Consider the following 20,082-nt stretch of genomic DNA (forward strand, 5'->3'; position numbering starts at 1 on the left):
GAGGTCTAGTCATGAACTACAGTGCTTAGTCAAAGCAGGCATTCTAGAAGTGATGCTTCACGGGGGTGTCTGGGGAAGACAGTTGAGCGCAAATTACTGTAGAGTTTGAGCTTCAGAAGATGGGTAGGGACACGCCTTGGTAGGGATGTGCAGTGAGGCATCGTGGGCATCACCCCTATGGCTCACAGTCCCTTAGGAGGGACTGTTAGTGCCACCAATCAGGCACTGGTAAAAGATCGTCCCTGTCGAGGGCACATTGGAGAATCCAGTAATGCAGTTACCTTAGGTGGCTCTTAAGAGATGCCCCCTCAAAATATCAGATCAGTGCTTGCACGTGGCACTGCCTACTGAAGGCTCTACCACAGTAGTTAAGCTTCTGGAGGTACATGTTCTTGTTGGTTCTGATGAACAAGAAAATAACTTCTCTGTCTTGGCGAGTAAGGACGAGAATCTGACCTGAGAGATTTCACAAGGCATCTGAGGCACACCCTTTACAAACCCCAAAGATCCTGATTCATTAAGGGAAATTCAGCCTAGAATACTTTGCATATTTGGCAGAATCAATCAGTAAGGGGTAATTTTATGAAACATTATATCATAAATGTTTTTGTTAGAACTCTTTGCAATTATTGTTTTGCTCAATAAGGTGAAGAGTTACTAATCTAGAAAACTACCATATAGAGGATATAGGTTGATGGTTAGAAACTAATTTTTTTTTTTAAGGTTAATATACCCAAACTTACCTGTTGATCACACTCATATTACTAGTATTCAGGGCACGTCCTTCTCTGCGTGCCAGGCCTCCTCAATACCTCCCTTCTACAAAGAACAATCAAGGAGGCCACCTGAGGGATCTGTTCTGTAGGAAAAGCTGACATCACATAGCATCTCCCAGTCTTTAACCTGGAACCCTGGATATTAGGCTCCAAATGCAAACTAGAGACTATTCCCTGGTCGAGTAAGCCGCAGCATATGCCAGTCGAATAAGGAACTCTCATTTTGTAACAATCTTGCGCTCACTTAAAAATAAGTGGGCCATGACACAGATCTGGGTATGTAAGTTTGGTTTTCGATTCAAAAATCTAACTGAAGTCCTCTGACTCTTTCTCAGTCTAATGGTAACGTAAATGTCTTAAAGAAATCTTCACATAGTTGCTTTCATCGCACACATGATACAATCTTTGTAATCAATAGGTTATCAAGAATGCTTAGGATTAAGCTGTGTCTCATGTCATCCAAGTTCAAGGAGCGGCAGTGTAAAAGAAATATAGCTGTTCCTGTATCAGAAGTGTTTCACTTCTGCTGGCATTCTTATTAAAAACAAACATTTCAGTAAACAGTGCTCTGTCCCATAAATGGCTAAATGGCCTTATAAGATTGGGGATGCTCTCGTCCCCATTAGACTGCAAGAACTATGAAGTAAGACCCTGTTTTATTCACCCCTGTATCCCTAGCTCTTCAGACTATATCTGGCACATAGTAGGCACTCAGTAAAACTTTCAACTGCTAAACAGACCAGAGAAAATTGTAATAGAGGGAAGAAGCTGTTAGAATTTTATATTGCGTCACACACACAGAATAGTGGGGTATTCCTGTTCCCCAGAAGCAAGGAACCAACAGCTATCTAAAAACTGTGTCATTTCTACTGGTTATAATTCTTTAAAATAAGAAATTAATTTTCCTAAGATACGGGACACCTGCTAGTAGACAAACTGTTGTAACTACTTAACCTTTTTGGTTTTAGAGGAAGGAAAATATCTTAATGACAGCACAAAATCATGTAGCAAATGTAATTCATTTTTGAAAGATTCAACTACATTCTGTTCCATTTGTTTCATTTTAAATGATATATTTGCAAACATGTCATCGCTCACTTTATGTTTACCTCCTCATTACACCGTTTTTAGCAGGCTTGATTGTTGCCTGAAATTGCTTTTTCTTTGACGGAGCTTAGTGTAGATGAATGGAAATGTGTTGGAAGCACCTTCCCACGGATAGGGAAGGCCTGTTTGGCCTCTCAGCAAATGTGCAGCCCTGGCACTCGCCAGGGATGGCTACCCAGCTGCTTCCATTCACGCCTGCCCGGGCAGCCCCGGTGAACTTCCAGAATGAGTCCGACCTGGTCGCCTCCTTTCTCTGCTAATAGAGGAAAATGGTGCGTTTGCATCACTTGCTGTGCCAAGTAAACTTTTTTTTTATTTGAATTTCAGTCTAGGAGCTCATCTTTATAATGCCTCTAGATAGAAGCAGTTCCCCAAAGTGAAGCCCCACAAAGTGTCAGCACCACAGAGTTTAATCTCTCTCTCTTGTTCCACAAGGTTATGGGGAGGCAGATTCCTAAAACCTCAGACATCATTGGAGAAAACATTTGATGCCATAAGGACCTTTCTAGGTCGGTGGAGAGTGAGATCTTGTTTCCAAGTTCTCAGTTTGTCCTTAGAAGTCAAGGATGAGGCATCCCCGGCCACGGCAGACAGGCATTCTCCTTCCTTCCACTTGAATGCTGTCTTCTCTCGGCCTTCATTTCCATCTGGCCCTGAACGGCCCACTTGTAGAGTTGAAAGCATCTTCAGGGGTTAGAAGGCTCTCTTGTTTCACTACATCCATTTACTTTACCTTCTGTGATTGTTAGTGAAGGTGGAAATTTCCAAAAGTCAGTATCTTTTTTTTGAAAAGACAGAGAATGTAGTTTAGGAATGTAGGATTTGGCCCCTGTCCATCTTCCATCACACCCGGTTTGCCTTAAATGGAAGAATGGAAGTTCCTTGTTCTGGAAATCGGTGGGTGGGGGAGGTGTAGGAGTCAGAAGGGAAGCCCGGGGCATCTCACCAGACACATGACAGTTTTGCTCTCACCTCCTGGCACCCGTAGTACTACAGCTGCCATTCAGAGAGCTCACGTGCCAGCCCGTCCCTCTGGAGCGGTTTACACCAGGGAGAGGAAAAAGGAGTGCCAAACCATGGCCCCGACAGCCTCGAGGAGGAATTGTAGTTGGGTTTTGGGTGCATTTCGTGTTTCGTCAGAGGAGTATTGAGAGGCACTGTTGCTCCCACCCTGTCATTAGCGGGCGGGTAATAGTGATATAAAATAAGAGGTGAATTAGGATAATAAGAGGCAAAGGAGAAAGGAATAAATTTTCCACAAGTAATATTTTTCTTTTCATGGTTATTGAACTTTGAAACAGAACTTGAAAGTAGTAATCATGGTTCCACAGTAGACAAAGGACAGAATGTGAGAGTCAGACAGGAAGGTGTGATTGTCTTTATTACATTAACTAGAAACATACAGAAACAAGCACAGCTTTGAGGAATACACTGCTATTTTCATTCAAGAAAAATTTTTTTAAAAAAAGGAAAAGTCATGGGTGGCCTACTATGTCATCGCCTTTTCTTTTCTTTTCTTTTCTTATTTTAACTAATGAATATGTATCCCTGGTAAGGGAGTCTGTGCATCTTACACATCTTTTGGTTTTCTTTGTTAGTTTCTTGGGATCATTTTTTTGAGGCAGATGCATAGTAAAGCAACACCAAGTGGGATGATTAAAGGCCCAGAAAAAGCTTTAGATAGGGTGGGCAGGTGTTTTCAGCTTTCTCACAACAGCTGTCTTCCATGTTGTATCCCCAAAATAAACAAATAAGACCTATTTGTATTCATTCATTGATTCAGCCAAGATGTAGAGAGCGCCTGCAACACGCCAGACACTTACTTGGGCACTGGGAATAACAGGGATGAACAGAAGCCACTGCTCCCACAGAGCTTCCACTCTAGAGGGGAAACAGACACCAAACAAGTAGCCACACTCACAAAGTGTGATAAATGCTCTGAATAAAAATACAGTGTGAGCAGTATAAAGGGGGGCTTGTTTTCTACTGGAGGAAGTGAAGACTGCTCTGAGGAATCGTAATGGAAAGCTATGGGAGCATTTTTAAGTGGCGGAGGGGTGGGTGACACAATCCTGTTCACATTTGAAGATTTACTGAAATGGAATTAGAGAGGGCCCAGAGTGAAAAGAAGAGTATCTGCACCTGAAGAAGTACAGAAGTGAATCCAAAAATGCCTTTGCTTCCTCAAAATAGCTCTTGAAATGTTTCATTACGTTCTGGTTTGAACACCATAACTAATATATTTTCTGTACAGTATTTTTCACCAGTGGATCATCTCCTAAGGGTCTGAGTAAACTTTTGCCTTGAAGTATTCTATCCATTCCCTTAGAGCACCAACACTGCTCCTATTAAAAAAGAAATTCAGGGACTTCCTGGTGGCGCAGTGGTTAAGAATCCGCCTGCCAATGCAGGGAACATAGGTTCGAGCCCTGGTCCGGGAAGAACCCACATGCCGCGGAGCAACTAAGCCCGTGTGCCACAACTACTGAGCCTGCGGTCTAGAGCCCGCAAGCCACAGCTACTGAGCCCGCGTGCCCCAGAGCCTGTGCTCTGCAACGAGAGAAGCCACCGCAATGAGAAGCCTGTGCACCGCGGCACTCGCCACAACTAGAGAAAGCCTGCACACAGCAATGAAGACCCAGCGCAGCCAAAAATAAACACACACACACACACACACGTATATTTAAAAAAAAAACAAAAGAAATTCAGTTACGTTTTGTCACTCGTACACATGTAACATTTTGGTTTCCTGTTATTTTTCCCTGTTTACTCAGCTCCTACAGAACCTTTATTGTGTAAGTTTGCGGATGGAGGACAGAAGAAGAGACAGAACCCAAACAAATACATCCCTAATGGACGACCGTGGCATAGAGAAGGAGAGGTGAGACTTGTAAGTCCTCTCTTGAAACTTCTGTGGGGGTGTATGATCATGAAAGCTACGTGGATGGTTACACAAGCAGCATCTTGACTTGGCTGCCACGCTTCTAGAATAGGGGCCAGGATTAAAACTTTATAATGTCACATAAAACTCTTCCCGGTGGATACCGTGCTAAGAGTGGTGATTCTCCCGATGGACACATAGATGGTGGAAGCAGCTGTGTTTACCAGTTAGCTACATAAAAAGTAAAAGAGCATTTTAAATTGCTGTAAGAAATGCACGAGTGTTTTTTTCCTCTAATGTCATGGTTTCTTAGGTTTACGTTTTAAATTATTCAGAAATTACTTGAAATATTATTAAAATAAACAGTATATTTGTCATTGAGGATTTTTTGCCTAATAATAATGGTCTTTAGGAAAAAAAGCTCAATTTCTTAATAAAAATGTTGGCCCATCATTCCCCCATATTTATCGTAAATGGATTGTTCTTTTTGGTTTTTTAAGTAACATACTGGTTCAAGAATGGGGAAGTGCTGTCCAGTAGAAATGTTCTAGAACCTATACTGTCCAGTGATGATCACTTGCCACTTAAGGCTATTTATTTGAGCACTTGGAATGTAGCTTGTATGGTAGAGGGACTCAACTTTTCATTTAATTTTAAATATAACAGCTACCATATGGGACAGTGCCGATCTACAGCTTAATTCTCGTGTTGAGTTTATAATTACATCTGTCTAACGGAAGCTCTCAATTTTATCAAATACTACTAAACTATCACTGTTTTATGTTGCCATGACTCTGAGAAATGGAATTTTTAATTTGTGCCTTTGCAGATGAATGTTTCTTTTTCTTTCCCATAGGCTGGAATGACACTTACTTATGACCCAACCACGGCTGCTATACAGAACGGGTATGTCATTAAGATAAATACATAATGGCTAGAGGGAAAATGTGAAAGTGGAAAATATCAGATGTTTGTTCCGTGAATGATTCTATTTAAAGGATTACTTAATAAAGCCTTTTGTGTTTGTTCTAGATTTTATCCTTCACCATACAGTATTGCTACCAACCGAATGATCACTCAAACTTCTATTACACCCTATATTGCATCTCCTGTATCTGCCTACCAGGTTTGTACCTTTAGGATTCATCAAGAGTACGACAACTTGCCGACCTTGAATCACTGCTACATTTTTATGTGTCTTAAAATTTTGAACATTTATAATGAAATTTTAAGTCAAATGTTATGCAGCTTGGATACCCAATTTAGAATCAGCTGCTTTTTACTTGACAGAGTGATTTACTTTTATGTTTAGGAGAATGTGCAACGAGGGGAAATGGTTGTCAGTTGTCACTCCTTGAAACGATAGCATTTTAGAATTGGGTGAACCCAAATACTTCCTCCACAACAGGCCCTGCTGCTGGACACCATGTGTCCCAGAAATTGAAACAGAAAGAGAATTGCTGTTAGGTAAAATACAGACTAGGTGTGCACCCTTGCCTTCGTTAATTTGTCAGCAGGAACCAACAAAAGAGCAAGTAAACATGTTAATAAATAAAGACGTGTCTCTGTTAGGTAACATGAAATGAGCAATGCAGTGAGATTTGAGGCCAAAAGAGAGAGGTGACTCCCTGTTTATGTTATTTTGTGAAGAGGCTTTACCCTAAACTCCCAACTTAGAACCAAGATCTCATTAAGCACGTTATTGTCGTGTTGATTTGGTTTTATTGCAGGGGTAGCTCCTGTTCTCCATGAACCCCATGGTGGTGCACATGTACTTGTCCTCCCGTATCAGAGTGCCTCTCACAGGGTTGCCGCCTTGGCCCAGACAGGGGCACTCTAACGGAGTCAGTTACAGACATGGGAATACACTTTCGTTGACTGTTGAGATCCTGTGTGACTAAACTAAACTTCTGTGTATTCTTGTTTTTAAAATAATTGAGTTAGTTATTGGAGCCCTGGTTTCTGGGGGTAGGGGACAACAATAATAACTGTGTTATTTCACTTCTGTAAGCCTCAGTTTCCTCATCTTTAAAATGGGGATAATAATAGTTTCTGTCTCATAGGCTTATGATAAGAACGAAATGAGATTATCTATGTAGAGAGCTCACCACAGTACCTGGCATATCGTTAGCACTCAGTAAATGTTAGCTATGATTATTATTATCATCCTTTACATCCAAGATTAACTGGCTGGTAAGAGTATATCCATTCTGCTTTTTTAAAATAATGGATTGGTCAATGTAAGCAACATCATAAAGGTGGTTCTGTCGAAAAGCATAAAAGTAGCTCTGGATAATAAAGAGAAGAGATTAAATGCACTAAAACTGAAGTTGTAAAGTAGCATTCACAGCCTCCCTCAGCTTCTAGGTTCTTTTCACTTCCTTTCTTTGAGTCGTCACTCATTTCCTTTTATCTCTCTGGGTTGTTAAGTTACTTAACGCTGGTGCTTCAGTTTGCTAGGCATAGCACTCACTCATTTAATGCCTTTTTAATGATTTTGAACTTAAGATTTCTCTGTTTTCCTTTCCTGTATGAGATTCAATGAGATCTGCTCTAGTGCATTTTCCCTAATTAACAATTCCTATATCTGATGTTGAAAAGTAGTCTTCTTTCTTAACTATCTGAACTTGGAAACCTCTTTATGTATACCACTAAAAATAGAGACAAGTAAGCTTATCCTCAGACAAATGAAAGACTGTGCATATTAATCTGAATGTATGCAGCTCTAGATATTTACAGCTAGGAACACTTCTCCTCACCACCTTTTTTTCTCTCTTTAGTGTAAAAGCAGTGAGCATTTTGGCCACAGAATTATTTCATAGAATAGAAAAAAATTAGGAGACCAGGGTCGTTAATAGATTTGATAGACTTAACTGGAAACAACTTTTCATTACAAAGGCCTGATTTCTTCTCCTAGGCAATCTGTGTTTCCCTAAAATACATGTGGAAATTCATTCCAATTGCCTGGCACTCAGTGCCATTACCTTTTAGACTGATTCTTAACCCTGTAAGTTCAGGAACCCAACGGGGTCAGCAAATGGGCTTTAAGTGGTCTGTGATTCTCTTAAATTGTTTGCAGAATGTTGCTTGTATGTGTGCAGTCAGTTGGGGGGAAAAGGTCTATTTCCTTCATCAGGTTTTCAAAAGGATTCATGATCCAAAAGAGGACAAAGAACCAATGATAAAGAATTCACAGAACATAATTATTATTCCCATTTTATAGTTAGGGAAAATTGAGGAATAGAAGTTGACAGCAGCATATTTGTTGCTTAAGAAAGAAAACTGTATTAGATGTCATGGCTTCCTAACCCCATGATGATATAAGCTATTAGATGATCAGGACCACTGGAATTATACCCAAAATGGGTGCATCTGGCCCAAATTGGGGTCTATAACGGGAGCTGCTCGCCTCCCCGTGATTTATTCAGTGAAGGCCTTGCACTCCTGTTGGAGCAAGCCTTTCTCTGCTAAACCACTATATGCTCATACAATTGGATTTGAGAAATTGGCATCTGCAAGAAACCACCAATATCCCGTTGGGGAAAGGCTGCAGTCCAGATAACTGAAATGTTAACAAGGCAGAAGCACTTAACTTTGGTCTGCCTTAGGTGGCAAAGGAAACCAGAGAAAACAAGTATCGGGGCTCTGCTATCAAGGTAAATCATAATACATTCTTCCCCCATGACTCTTCCCCATATCCTCTCTGTAGAACCTCTGAAGTTAACAGTAGCAGATGAGATACAGGACGGGTTTGTTCTCAAGAATTAGAGGCAAACTTATTTTGAAATCACATAGTCTCAGGAAAGCTCTGGGCATCAAGAAACGGGCTGATAGTCTTTCTCTGGGGTGGCAGAGACTACACATGCTTTCTTTCCTGCCACAGAACCTGACTCTCACGTCTTAGACTTCTTGATCCAGAGGGTCTACTGTATAGATGCCCTTTTGACTGTAGTTGTCAGGATCTAGTTACTGAAGTTTAATTTCCTAAATCTGGATTTCAGATTTTTATGTTTCACACTAACTAGAAATTGTTGACTGCCAGACAAGATTTCTGAAATTTAATGTCCTGGGTATAAAAAGGGGGTTGAATTTGATTATTCTCTTTAAATAAGCACATACTTTAAGGATTAGTTTCTAATAAGATGTGCTGGAATTAATTCTCATTCCTCTGTATTCCTAAAGCACCTACCGTTCATATCTTGATTGTAATACTTTCCACTATTTCTTTGAGTTGTTTACTTGTTTATCTCCCTTGCTTAGACAGTAAATTTCTTGAGGGTGGGACCTATGTCTTCCTTTTTCTCTTTGGTGCTTGATACCCAGTAAATACTTTTTGAGTGGGCAAATGGAACTTGGTTTTAAATAATCATTTCATCCTATTCAGAGTGACCAGTTTGTCAAGAACTCTAACTGCCTTAATCTTAATCTTTTTAATCATTGATAGTATTGTTTCCTTATTTTCCTTCTGTAGATCTTAACATGATTAAAAGAGCTCTAGAGAAATAGGTAGCACTCTAATGGAAATCAATGTTTCTTCCAAAATCCTTCCTTTTCCAGGTGCAAAGCCCTTCTTGGATGCAACCGCAACCGTATATCCTGCAGCACCCCGTAAGTTTTTCATCTTAATGGCTTTGTAGTTTATAAGTAAGCTATGTATATGTTAAAAACCATTCTCTGGGTTTAAACCATTTGCCCAAAGATGGTGTAGGATTTGGGAGATTTTAAATATCAAGTATGAGAATGAGTTCATTATAAAACTTTCACTCACCTTGTCTTAAAATAAATCGGTGGTTGACCTTAAGTCAAGTTCGCAATCCATGAGAATTTAAACGTAGGAGATTGAATTTTTAAATTTTAAAGTTTTAAAATTGCTAAATTTTTAACCATACTTAGGATGAAATAGCTCTCATTTTTTACATTCTGTTTAATGCAAATATAAAGTGTTCAAAATTGACCTGGAGTTTTTCATTAGCGTTAGCCTCTCCATGGAAATTATAAAAAAAAACTAAAGTAGTAACACCGACTTTGGTGAATAACAAAGGTGATTTCTTTAGTGACACGAGCATGTGTTGTACGTATGTATATATTACATTTTTTTTAATTAAGTGAGTTACACTTCACCTTATTAGGTAGTATAGTTAATGTATTTTTCAGAGATACATAAAATCCAGTTTGTGGAATTAAAACATAGGTTTAAAAGTTGAAAAATAAAGGTGGAGAACAAAATCACAAAAGAGACTAAGAATGCCTAATGTAATAATCTAGATGCTTGCCATGAGGCGGCCACAAATTTAGCCTAAGCTTTCTAGTAACCAGTGCAAAACGGGAACCTTAATAAGCAATACAGTTCACAGTACTTATAAAACGGATCAGTTGCTTAGGAAAATCACACTGTTCTTGGCCTTAAAATGAGATAGGAATTTCTCTCAGGACAACTTCCTAAAGAGGACACTATGCAGTGTTAGACCAGGCATGTGAAACAGCAGAACAGGGACACATTCTGAACAGGAAGTTGCTGAGATGACTTTGAAGAAGCAGACAAAACATGTTTAGTTGATGACACAGGAGAAGAGCTCTCTGATGATATAGGTATGTGTGTTGTGTGTCTGTATAAACATACACACGTGTGTTTCTACACACACACATCTGCACACATACACCCACAAAGCCACACAAACGCCTATGGCAGTCTGCGTCCCGGGTACTCTGTGCTGTCCTATTGGAGAATGCTGGAAATCAGCTCACTTTTCATTTGGGGGCTTCCTAGTACAGTAGCTCCTACAGATGAATGAGGGAGAGGAGCAGGAAGCTCCTTCTGCATATTCTGGGCTTTTGAGTCATTTCCATGATACCACACACTTTTTTTTTTTTTTTTGCGGTACGCGGGACTCTCACTGTTGTGGCCTCTCCTGTTGCGGAGCACAGGCTCCGGACGCACAGGCTCAGCGGCCATGGTTCACGGGCACAGCCGCTCCACAGCATGGGGGATCCTCCCGGACCGGGACATGAACCCGTGTCCCCTGCATCAGCAGGCGGACCCTCAACCACTGCGCCACCAGGGAAGCCCACCACACACTTTTTGATGATGCACATTAAAAATTTTAAAGGAAAAAATTTCTTAGGAAATATATTAATAACAAACTACTTCTGACATGAATCCATATCCTTTGTGGGGGGAGGGAGGGGTCAACTATTAGAGACAGAGGCAGGCACATCTCTGAGTTGAACAACTTTGAGACAGTAGTGGTGTGTGCAGAAGGCTCCTACCTTAGGATTCATTCCTTCTCCCCACCCAGATTTAGACTGCCTGCAACCAGCATTAACGCACCTGCACACCAATCTTTGCCCTCAATTGTGTATCAATTTATCAGTAAATAACAGTGTATTTAAGGGATGAGTCAGGTACATTGATACCAAAAACCAAACATTAATATTTGTAGGGTGTATCAGAATAATTGCATCCTCAGGTAATCGGGTGATAGCAAAAGTGAGAGGAATGCTATAATCCATAAGAATATTACAATTGGATAAATTAGAGAAAATGCAAAAATCCAGAAATAGAACTAATTGAGCTTCATACACAATTAATGTACCATTAAGTAATCATTAAAAATGATAGGCTTCCCTGGTGGCGCAGTGGTTGAGAGTCCGCCTGCCGATGCAGGGGACATGGGTTCGTGCCCCGGTCCGGGAAGATCCCACATGCCGTGGAGCAGCTCGGCCCATGGGCCATGGCCACTGAGCCTGCGCGTCCAGAGCCTGCGTGTCCGGAGCCTGTGCTCCGCAACGGGAGAGGCCACAACAGTGAGAGGCCCGCGTACCGCAAAAAAAAAAAAAAAAAAAAAAGATGATAATGACAGTAAGGCAGTAAGGTAAATATTTGTAATGGAATGTTAAGTTAAAAAGCAAAACCCAGGGGCTTCCCTGGTGGCACAGTGGTTAAGAATCCGCCTGCCAATGCAGGGGACACGGGTTCGAGCCCTGGTCCAGGAAGATCCCACATACCGCCGAGGAACTAAGCCCGTGAGCCACAACTGCTGAGCCCGTATGCCACAACTATTGAAGCCCATGTGCCTAGAGCCTGTGCTCCGCAGCAAGAGAAGCCACCACAGTGAGAAGCCCACGCGCTGCAACAAAGAGTAGCCCCCGCTCGCCGCAACTAGAGGAAGTCCGAGTGCAGCAACGAAGACCCAACACAGCCAAAAATAAAATTAATTAAGTTAAAAAGGAAAACAAAAAAGTATCCACCTGCCAGTGCACGGGTTCAGGCCCTGGTCCGGTAAGATCCCACATGCCGCAGAGCAGCTAAGCCCATGCGCCACAACTACTGAGCCTGTGCTCTAGAGCCTGCGAGCCACAACTACTGAGCCCGCGTGCCTAGAGCCCATGCTGTACAAGGGAAGCCACTGCAATGAGAAACCTGCGCGCTGCAATGAGAAACCTGCGCACCACAACGGAAGAGTAGCCCCCGCTCACCACAAGTAGAGAAAGCCCGTGTGCAGCAACGAAGACCCAACGCAACCAGAAATAAATTAAATAAATAAATAAATAGAAGCAAAACCCAGGATATGAAATAGTTCATGTGCCCTGGTTGCAACTCTGTAAAAACATGCAGAGGCCAGAGTCTGGACAGTGCTACCCTGACTATGCTAACAGCTGTGTATTAGAGACAGGCTGGGTTATACGGGTGATTTTTTTCACCCCTCCTCTCTGTTTTTAACTATATTTAATTTTAGTTTTGATGACCAGAATTTTTTCAAGTGAAATCAAAGATTCTAAAATTGGATTATTAACCATATCTGAATCTGCTTCCCTCCCCTGGCACCAAATTGCAGTTGAAAGTTCTGAGAAACACTGAGTGAATGAAGAATGTGATCTTGATACCAGCAGCCTGAACCTTGAATCAAATGACTATTTTTTTAACATTTTTGAACACAACACTGTATTTATAATATTCAATATAGTATATTGTTTTGTGGCTGCATGAAACATCAACTGTCATTTACTTTAAAAAAAAAATTAAGCATTTTGTAACCTTGGCCAGCCAAAAGTAGTTTGCGTTTCCTGTCACACCCCATAGTTCTCCTGTGGACTAGCTTGCTTTACAGTTAAGTGAAAGTAAAGGGAGAGGTATTTAATAGAAGGATTTCTGTGAAGTGGGTGCTCTTTTAAAAAGTCTCAGGAAATACAATCTAGACCATTTATAAGAAATCATGACACCATTTGCAAGTTTGAGGGGAGGTTATTTTAGCTTCGTGTTCCTCAGTAAACTAAGGCATTTCCTTTGCAAAAGGTTGTTCCAGAATCTGCACTCCCTCCCTAAGTTTGTCTCACTTCCTCTGTCTCCGACTCCCCAGGGTGCCGTGTTAACTCCCTCAATGGAGCACACCATGTCACTACAGCCCGCATCTATGATCAGCCCTCTGGCCCAGCAGATGAGTCACCTGTCACTAGGCAGCACCGGAACAGTAGGTGGCAAATTAATATCATGTGTCTCAGCAAACAGAGGAGGGTAAATTAATGCAGCCTGTGTCTTCCTTATCAATTATAGACTCTGTAATGTCAGAGATTATGTCTGATCCCCTCTCTTCTCCCACATTGCCTTTCACATAGTAAGTACTCAGATATTTCTTGATTAATTGATGAACTAGAAGTCTGTCCTCTGGGTATCTGTCTATCTCTCCTTTATCAGAATATAGTATCCATACAAGACCACTTCCAGCCCTAATGACTAATATCGTTCATTCACACTGGCAGACCTGGTCTCATGAAGCAAAAGATGAAGGTGATTAATGGTAGTCAAGGCAGGGAATTTTTACTCACTTATTTCTTCTTGTATGGATTTTGGGGGCACTGAATCACAATCTTAGTATTGACTTATTTCCTCAAATCCAGGGACTCAGTTGGGAATTGGGGTTGAACCAATCCCAGATTCACTTCCAGGGTTGATATGTGTAGTGTTTAGATGGTCAGATGGCCAAAGGCTTTTAACTGAGACCATATCTATGGTAGCTTAAAAGAACAAAGGGTAGTATTTTCCTGGCTTACATTCCCAGCCAGCAGCAGCAGCTTGTAAAGGCTAAGCCAGGGCCACACACATCCAGTGAGAAACCTCTCCTGCCTTCAGAGAAGGATGGCTGTCGGCATCAGGAAAGCAAGGGTCCATTTCCCATTTTTCAGTGACCTGCTAAAGATGTAATAAGTCATTTACTTCTTGGGGCTCCAAGAAGCCCCAAGAAACAATTCTAGATACTGGTTCAGGGGGCTGCTGGAAACTCATGAGGTCCTTTGAGGGAGAGACCTTCTTGAATAAAATAGCACGTTAGTGATGCTGAATTACCGAGGACGAGAAACTGTAGTGACCATCACCCATGGCTCGTCGTTGGCCATGCTGACTGTATTCTTCTTTCCAGTACATGCCTGCCACGTCAGCTGTGCAGGGGGCCTACCTGCCACAGTATACCCACGTGCAGACGCCGGCGGTTCCTGTGGAGGTTGGTATAGACTGTCCAGTGGCCGTTCTGGCAGTGAGTAATTTCAGAAATGGGTTAAATAGAACTCAAAGAAGAATCAATCGAAAGTCAAACATTTGCATAAAGAATCGAGTTGAGAGGGAGTCTATGCCTAGAGTTGTTTTCAACTATGAAATATTCTCTGCATACAAGTTAGTAAACAGCATCCAAGCCACACCCCCAAGACTCCCAGAAATACTGATATTTTCTAGGCTTGTAGCACATTTCATACCCCTTCAAAGTTCTATCTTGTCTCCTGTAAAATGACGCTTACAGGCAAATTAAAACACAGGTTCTTATCTCCTGTAAAATGACGCTTACAGGCAAATTAAAACACAGGTTCTTGATAAAGCTGGAATTTGCAATACTAGTATCAAAGATTATATCAGTAATAATAATTACAAAAATTAACTTGTTATCACTAAGATACTTGAAAAAAAATGTTTCAGAACTGTAACAGGGATGAGGAACACACCATACCTGTTTTTATAGAGACTTAGTAGAGCTAAATAACTCTTAGTTCTTGTTATGGAAGATACTGTTATGATATTGATATGGAAGAAGTCTGACATCTGAATTCAAGTTGGGCAGAAAGCATAGTGTTTTCCTGCAAAGTACCCTTGAAGTTCCAAGGAAATTCATCAACCCAGTCGATCCCCCCCTGCTAGGCAGATCCCATAGGTTCCAATTGCAGAAACAACCCCAGGACTGTGGCTGGATTACAGGGGAGGTGGGATGTGTTTTGTTTGCTTCTAAATGATTGAAATTTGTGCAGTTATTGATAGCCACAGTTACCAGAACCCCTTATCTGCAATGCTGGAACAAACAAATCTGAAACGAAAAATTTTCCTTGTAACTACTTTAGCAAAATACCTGACCTGTGACAGAACCCAAGCTGAACTGATGTAAGACAAGATCTTTACCCCATTTACACTGCATATTCATACCTTTCAGCACAGACCTATTCATGTGTTTGATTATGAGGTACAGCCCTAGACCCCACTGGGTATATAGTCTCTGATATACAGCATATGCATACCATGTTTCAGATTCTAAAATCTGAAAATACTGAATTCCAAGTCACATCTGGCCCCCAAAGGGGAAGAGATTTGTTTGGTAAATTGCAGCTTGATATGAAGAGGCAACTCATAAAAATTAAAGGAGGTTCTTTGGGTCTATCAGACATTTTAACTTCTTAGGGAAATAATTAACTTGAAGGCTCTATATGACGTTAAGAAAATCACTTTTAAGGAGTGCTTGTTTTTAAGATGTGGGACTCAGTCCAACCTGGGTAACAGAGTTTGGATTTCTTTGCTCACATGTCTCATCTGTTCTGCTTTGTTGTAGGAGGCGAGTGGTCAGCAGCAGGTGGCTGTAGAGACGTCTAATGACCATTCTCCATATACCTTTCAACCCAATAAGTAACTGTGAGGTATGAGAGAAAGGTCTCCATCACTATAGGGCTCAAGTCAAGAAAAGTCTATGATTCTTGTATCAAAACGGTACTTTAAACAACTCAGGTCTGGTCACACCACACTGCTTCAGTCATGGCCAGGGAATCCAATGTTACTGGAACGTTAAAATCAGTGATTTGGGGCTTCCCTGGTGGCGCAGTGGTTGAGAGTCCGCCTGCCGATGCAGGGGACCCGGGTTCGTGCCCCGGTCCAGGAGGATCCCACATGCCGCAGAGCGGCTGGGCCTGCATGGCCTGTGCTCCGTAACGGGAGAGGCCACAACAGTGAGAGGCCCGCGTACTGCCAAAAAAAAAAAAAAAAAAATCAGTGATTTTGTGGATTTGTAGATGAGTATTCTGTCCAAAAATAACAGTGCCTTATGCTGAAGTCAAATGTATATTTATACTCTCTTCCTCCCTACCACCCCCTGCCAAAAGATTGGTAACATAATCAGACAATGCCAGGTACCAAATTTGTCCTACAATACATTTATTTTTTTTATATTATATTTTATATATATATATATATAATATGTAATATATATATATTGTTTTAATGCTCACAAACTAAAGGAAATATAGCATAAGATTTTGCTTAATCTAGCATTACAAGATACAAGCAGTATCTTGACTATGAATCTAATACAACTATCCTTAGATTGAGAGATTGCTCTCCCAGCTCCCACTTGGACCACGGATCTCAAAACTAGTCACTCTGCCATGCAGATTGCAGTAAAACAGCTCTGTGGAACTTACAACACCTGGGTTTCTGGATTGCTCTTGTGAAGTATGTTGCAGGTCCCAGATTTGAAAGGTGGACTCGGGGCATAAAAAGTGACCTCAGTTCCAGAGTTTGCATTTACTGGCCTACCACCAGCGATGAGCAGAGCCTTTCTCAAACACATATCTTTAAAACAAGAAAGAAGTGACAAATCTCTGGTATATTACACCAAATGTACAAAAGCATTTTTTTTTTTCTCTTCCAGATGTACAGAAGGGTGTGCTTAAATGAAGAAGGTTGTGAAGGCTGAACAATCATGGATTTTTCTGATCAATTGTGCTTTAGGAAATTATTGACAGTTTTGCACAGGTTCTTGAAAACGTTATTTATAATGAAATCAACTAAAACTATTTTTGCTATAAGTTCTATAAGGTGCATAAAACCCTTAAATTCATCTAGTAGCTGTTCCCCTGAACAGGTTTATTTTAGTAAAAAAAAAAAAAAAGAAAGAAAAAGAAAAAAAAACCAACAAAATACAAAAGATTTTTATCAAATGTTATGATGCAAAAAAAGAAAAAAAAAAGAAAAAAGGAAAAAAAGAAAAAGAAAAAGAAAACTTCAATTCTCTGGGTATGCACAAAGACCATGAAGACTTACCCAAGTGCATGACCGGATTCTTGTGGTTTTGTTCATTTTGTGTTTTCGTTTGTGTTTTTTTCAGCTGTATGAAATGGGCTTTCTGATGTTTAAATAGTCCAACTTCACCCCTGGTGTTCTGTGCTTGCAGTGTGAGTGTTGCAGCCAGTGTCTCTTTTCTTAGCTTTCCGTTTTCCTTTCCACGTAGTGTGAAGTGTCTTATCCTTTTCTATGAATTCCAATTTGCCTTAACTCTTTTGATGCTGTAGCTGTTTCAGTAAAAGTTAGTTCAAACTAATGATGTAGAATGCTTTGACCAAATGGGCTGGTCTATTATGCCTTGTTAAACAGCAGCATAGGGCTTTTAAAAGGTAGTCAATAAAAGTTGCTGAAATTTTGGCTTTTTTAAATATGTAGTAGGTGTTTTTAATGATTTTTCACATAATGTGTAAGGTAGTGAAATGCAAGAAGGGAAAACTGTTTTGTGTGAAACACATTTTCTGACTGGGGAACTTTTAATAGGGTAAATTGTTTGTAAGGCTGTACGCCAAGAGTTTCCTCTGATAGTTCGACTGATTTAGGATATCTGCTGTATGATGCAATGTAAAGTCTTTTTTGCCTTTTTTCAGGAAAAAAAAAAAACTAACTTGATGTTCTAGATTTAGTGTAGGTAGCGTAGGGGCAGGGGGTGGGGGGAGGGGAGGGAGTCACCGAATGTTTTGTCCTTCCTTTATACTAACGATAGTGCTTTAGAATGAGAATGACGCCTGAGATCTGGCAAACCGAAAAAAAACCACAGATGTTGCTATTGCAACGAAATAGCAAAAGTTAAAAGTAAGGATTTATCTTCAAACATAAGCTGAGATATGAATAGAAGCGAAACAATTGGCTACTAGCTCTCTCTATCACGTAAATTTGAGAAACAAAAATTACTTGGCACTTTTAAAGGTAACTTCACCAAAGACCGAAGAGCCAGTAACCAGTAGCTCCAGCTTGTCTCAGCATCACATCTTCTGTGCTCTTTATTTTTGCCGGACCAGTTTGCGGTTAGGAGAATGTGCCTTTTTTGTACCTTTGGATTTAGGTTTTATAATTTTAATTGACGTATGGACACACACAAACAAACAAAAAAGCATGAAGGAAGATTTGGATCCAAGCAGTGCCACACTTTACATCATCACTACAAGTGTTAAGTGTAAAGAAAAACCAATTTTGAAACTATGAAATTCCTGATTCATAAATACACAGTTATTTCTACTTTAGTACATATAAGATAATTCACTGTTATTAAAGCTCTTTTATTAAGACAATTGCATACGTTTGAAAAGCAATGGTAAATTAAGTTGTCTTCCAAAACTGTGTACTTGTCTGGTCAACTGTGTGTGATCAGTTATCTACCTCAGAGTCTATTTTCTTTTGTGCTGGGACAGGTTGCTGGCCCTCCCTGTTTCCACAGACCAAATCCTTCCTAGCTCAGGAGCTAGGCCTAAGCAGTTATTTCTTTCGAGTATTTTTTAGTTCTTAAAATTTATGCTTGTGTTTGATTATAGATGTCAGTGATATTTCATAGTTTCAAAAGTCCTTGCTGCTCTGAGAAGTGTAGATTCTAGTGAAATTACATAGTCATAAGAGAAGTGTGTTTTTGTTTTTGTTTTTGTTTCCTTTTTTAAAGTTGTGGTATTATTGGTTCTATGCTCCCTGGAATATTACTGCTTTGTGAAAGTCCAGACTGAACGCAGCACCCTCTTTGTACCTAGTACATTGTAAACCTGGGTCTCTCACTACTTGATATTTTTGCATTAGTTAAGACAGAAATTTGATAACTCAGAGGGGAGGGGAAATCTGCTGCTAGAAGTGTCTGAACTAAGTGCCATACTCGTCTGGGTAAGATTTGGGAAACATAACCTCTGTACATAAAAAAAGAAAAAAAACCAGTTAAACATCACATAGTAGACAGCCATTAAATTATAAAAAAAATTAATTTATGAAGAAAGACCTTTTGTACAGATTGAAAAAAAAAGATTTTCATAGAGATATCTATATGATCAAGAGAGTTAATTTTTTATTTTTGTTTTACTAGTGCCACAAACTTGCCAGTGGTAACTTATTTGTCCGGTTCAAGATAACTCTGTAGTTTTCTTTCCTAGGACTTGTTGTTAAACGCCAAAAAGACATTTTTGAACTGTACATTTGATCAGATTGTTAGCTTTTTCTGTTTTATTTCTTTTGAGAACCTTTGAATAAAAAACATCTGAAATTTTATTTTCCCTGTCAATTTTTTTTAGATTAGATTCAACGTATATCAGAATTTCATTTCATTTCTGATCTCTTCTTTCAGCTCAGTGGATTGGTTTGAAACTGAGTTGAAAATTATTTTCAGATTCAATATGTACTCGAAATATATTTCCTTTAAAAGAACTGGAAAAAACCTTCCCACCCTGTTGTTTTTGGTTATTTCAGTTCATGTACAGGGACGAGCATTAGCTCACCATGTTTCCTCTCAGCAAAGTCCACCTTTGGTCTGTTCTTAAACACCAAAGAGCCAGGCCCCTCTCCTTCGTCCTTCCTTACTGCTACCTTTGGACTGTGGCACTGTCATTGCCCAGCAAGGAGGACAGAATGAAAACAGTGTCCCCATCTCTGGTAAACAAGCTCACGGGTAAGGATTTCAAGGTGATCTTATCCCTGCCTTGATGCGTCGGGCCTCCTTTAGTGACCTTGTTTGGCTGTTCCCAGTAGGAGGCTCTGGTGCAGCATTCAGGGGGCAGAGACAACAGCTCTCTTTCCCACACTGACATGCTTTATGGGAGGCTCTTAGTACAAGAAATTGACTCTTACCCAAGGTAAATGAAATGTTTCAGTGTAGTTGTAAAGGTTTCTTTTTCTGCTACCCAGTGGCTCTGTCCTGATGAAGGGAGTGGGCGAGAAGGACATCCATAGCCTCCATTTCTGTATGCCTCCGCCGCAGTGTGGACGATGGGATCTGTGAATTAGAT

The 20,082-nt window shown here is 40.4% G+C and overlaps 1 protein-coding gene across 4 annotated transcripts in view; it reads left to right on the plus strand.

Moving 5' to 3' along the window:
- RBMS1 (RNA binding motif single stranded interacting protein 1) overlaps window positions 1-19,348 on the plus strand; it is a 211,406-nt gene extending 192,058 nt beyond the window's left edge. For 3 of the 4 annotated variants that reach the window (XM_060016695.1, XM_060016696.1, XM_060016698.1), the window contains exons 7-14: window positions 4,658-4,773; window positions 5,621-5,670; window positions 5,797-5,890; window positions 9,322-9,372; window positions 13,122-13,232; window positions 14,178-14,258; window positions 15,624-15,708; window positions 16,716-19,348. In XM_060016695.1, the coding sequence (XP_059872678.1) occupies window positions 4,658-4,773; window positions 5,621-5,670; window positions 5,797-5,890; window positions 9,322-9,372; window positions 13,122-13,232; window positions 14,178-14,258; window positions 15,624-15,701 (581 nt within the window). In that variant the 3' untranslated portion in view covers window positions 15,702-15,708; window positions 16,716-19,348. The remainder of the gene's footprint in view (window positions 1-4,657; window positions 4,774-5,620; window positions 5,671-5,796; window positions 5,891-9,321; window positions 9,373-13,121; window positions 13,233-14,177; window positions 14,259-15,623; window positions 15,709-16,715) is intronic. The other variant, XM_060016697.1, reaches the window with a different exon arrangement.
- The last annotated feature ends 734 nt before the right edge of the window (window positions 19,349-20,082 follow it).

This window comes from Delphinus delphis, chromosome 7 (genome assembly GCF_949987515.2).
Source record: "Delphinus delphis chromosome 7, mDelDel1.2, whole genome shotgun sequence".
Classification (NCBI taxonomy): Eukaryota; Metazoa; Chordata; class Mammalia; order Artiodactyla; family Delphinidae; genus Delphinus; species Delphinus delphis.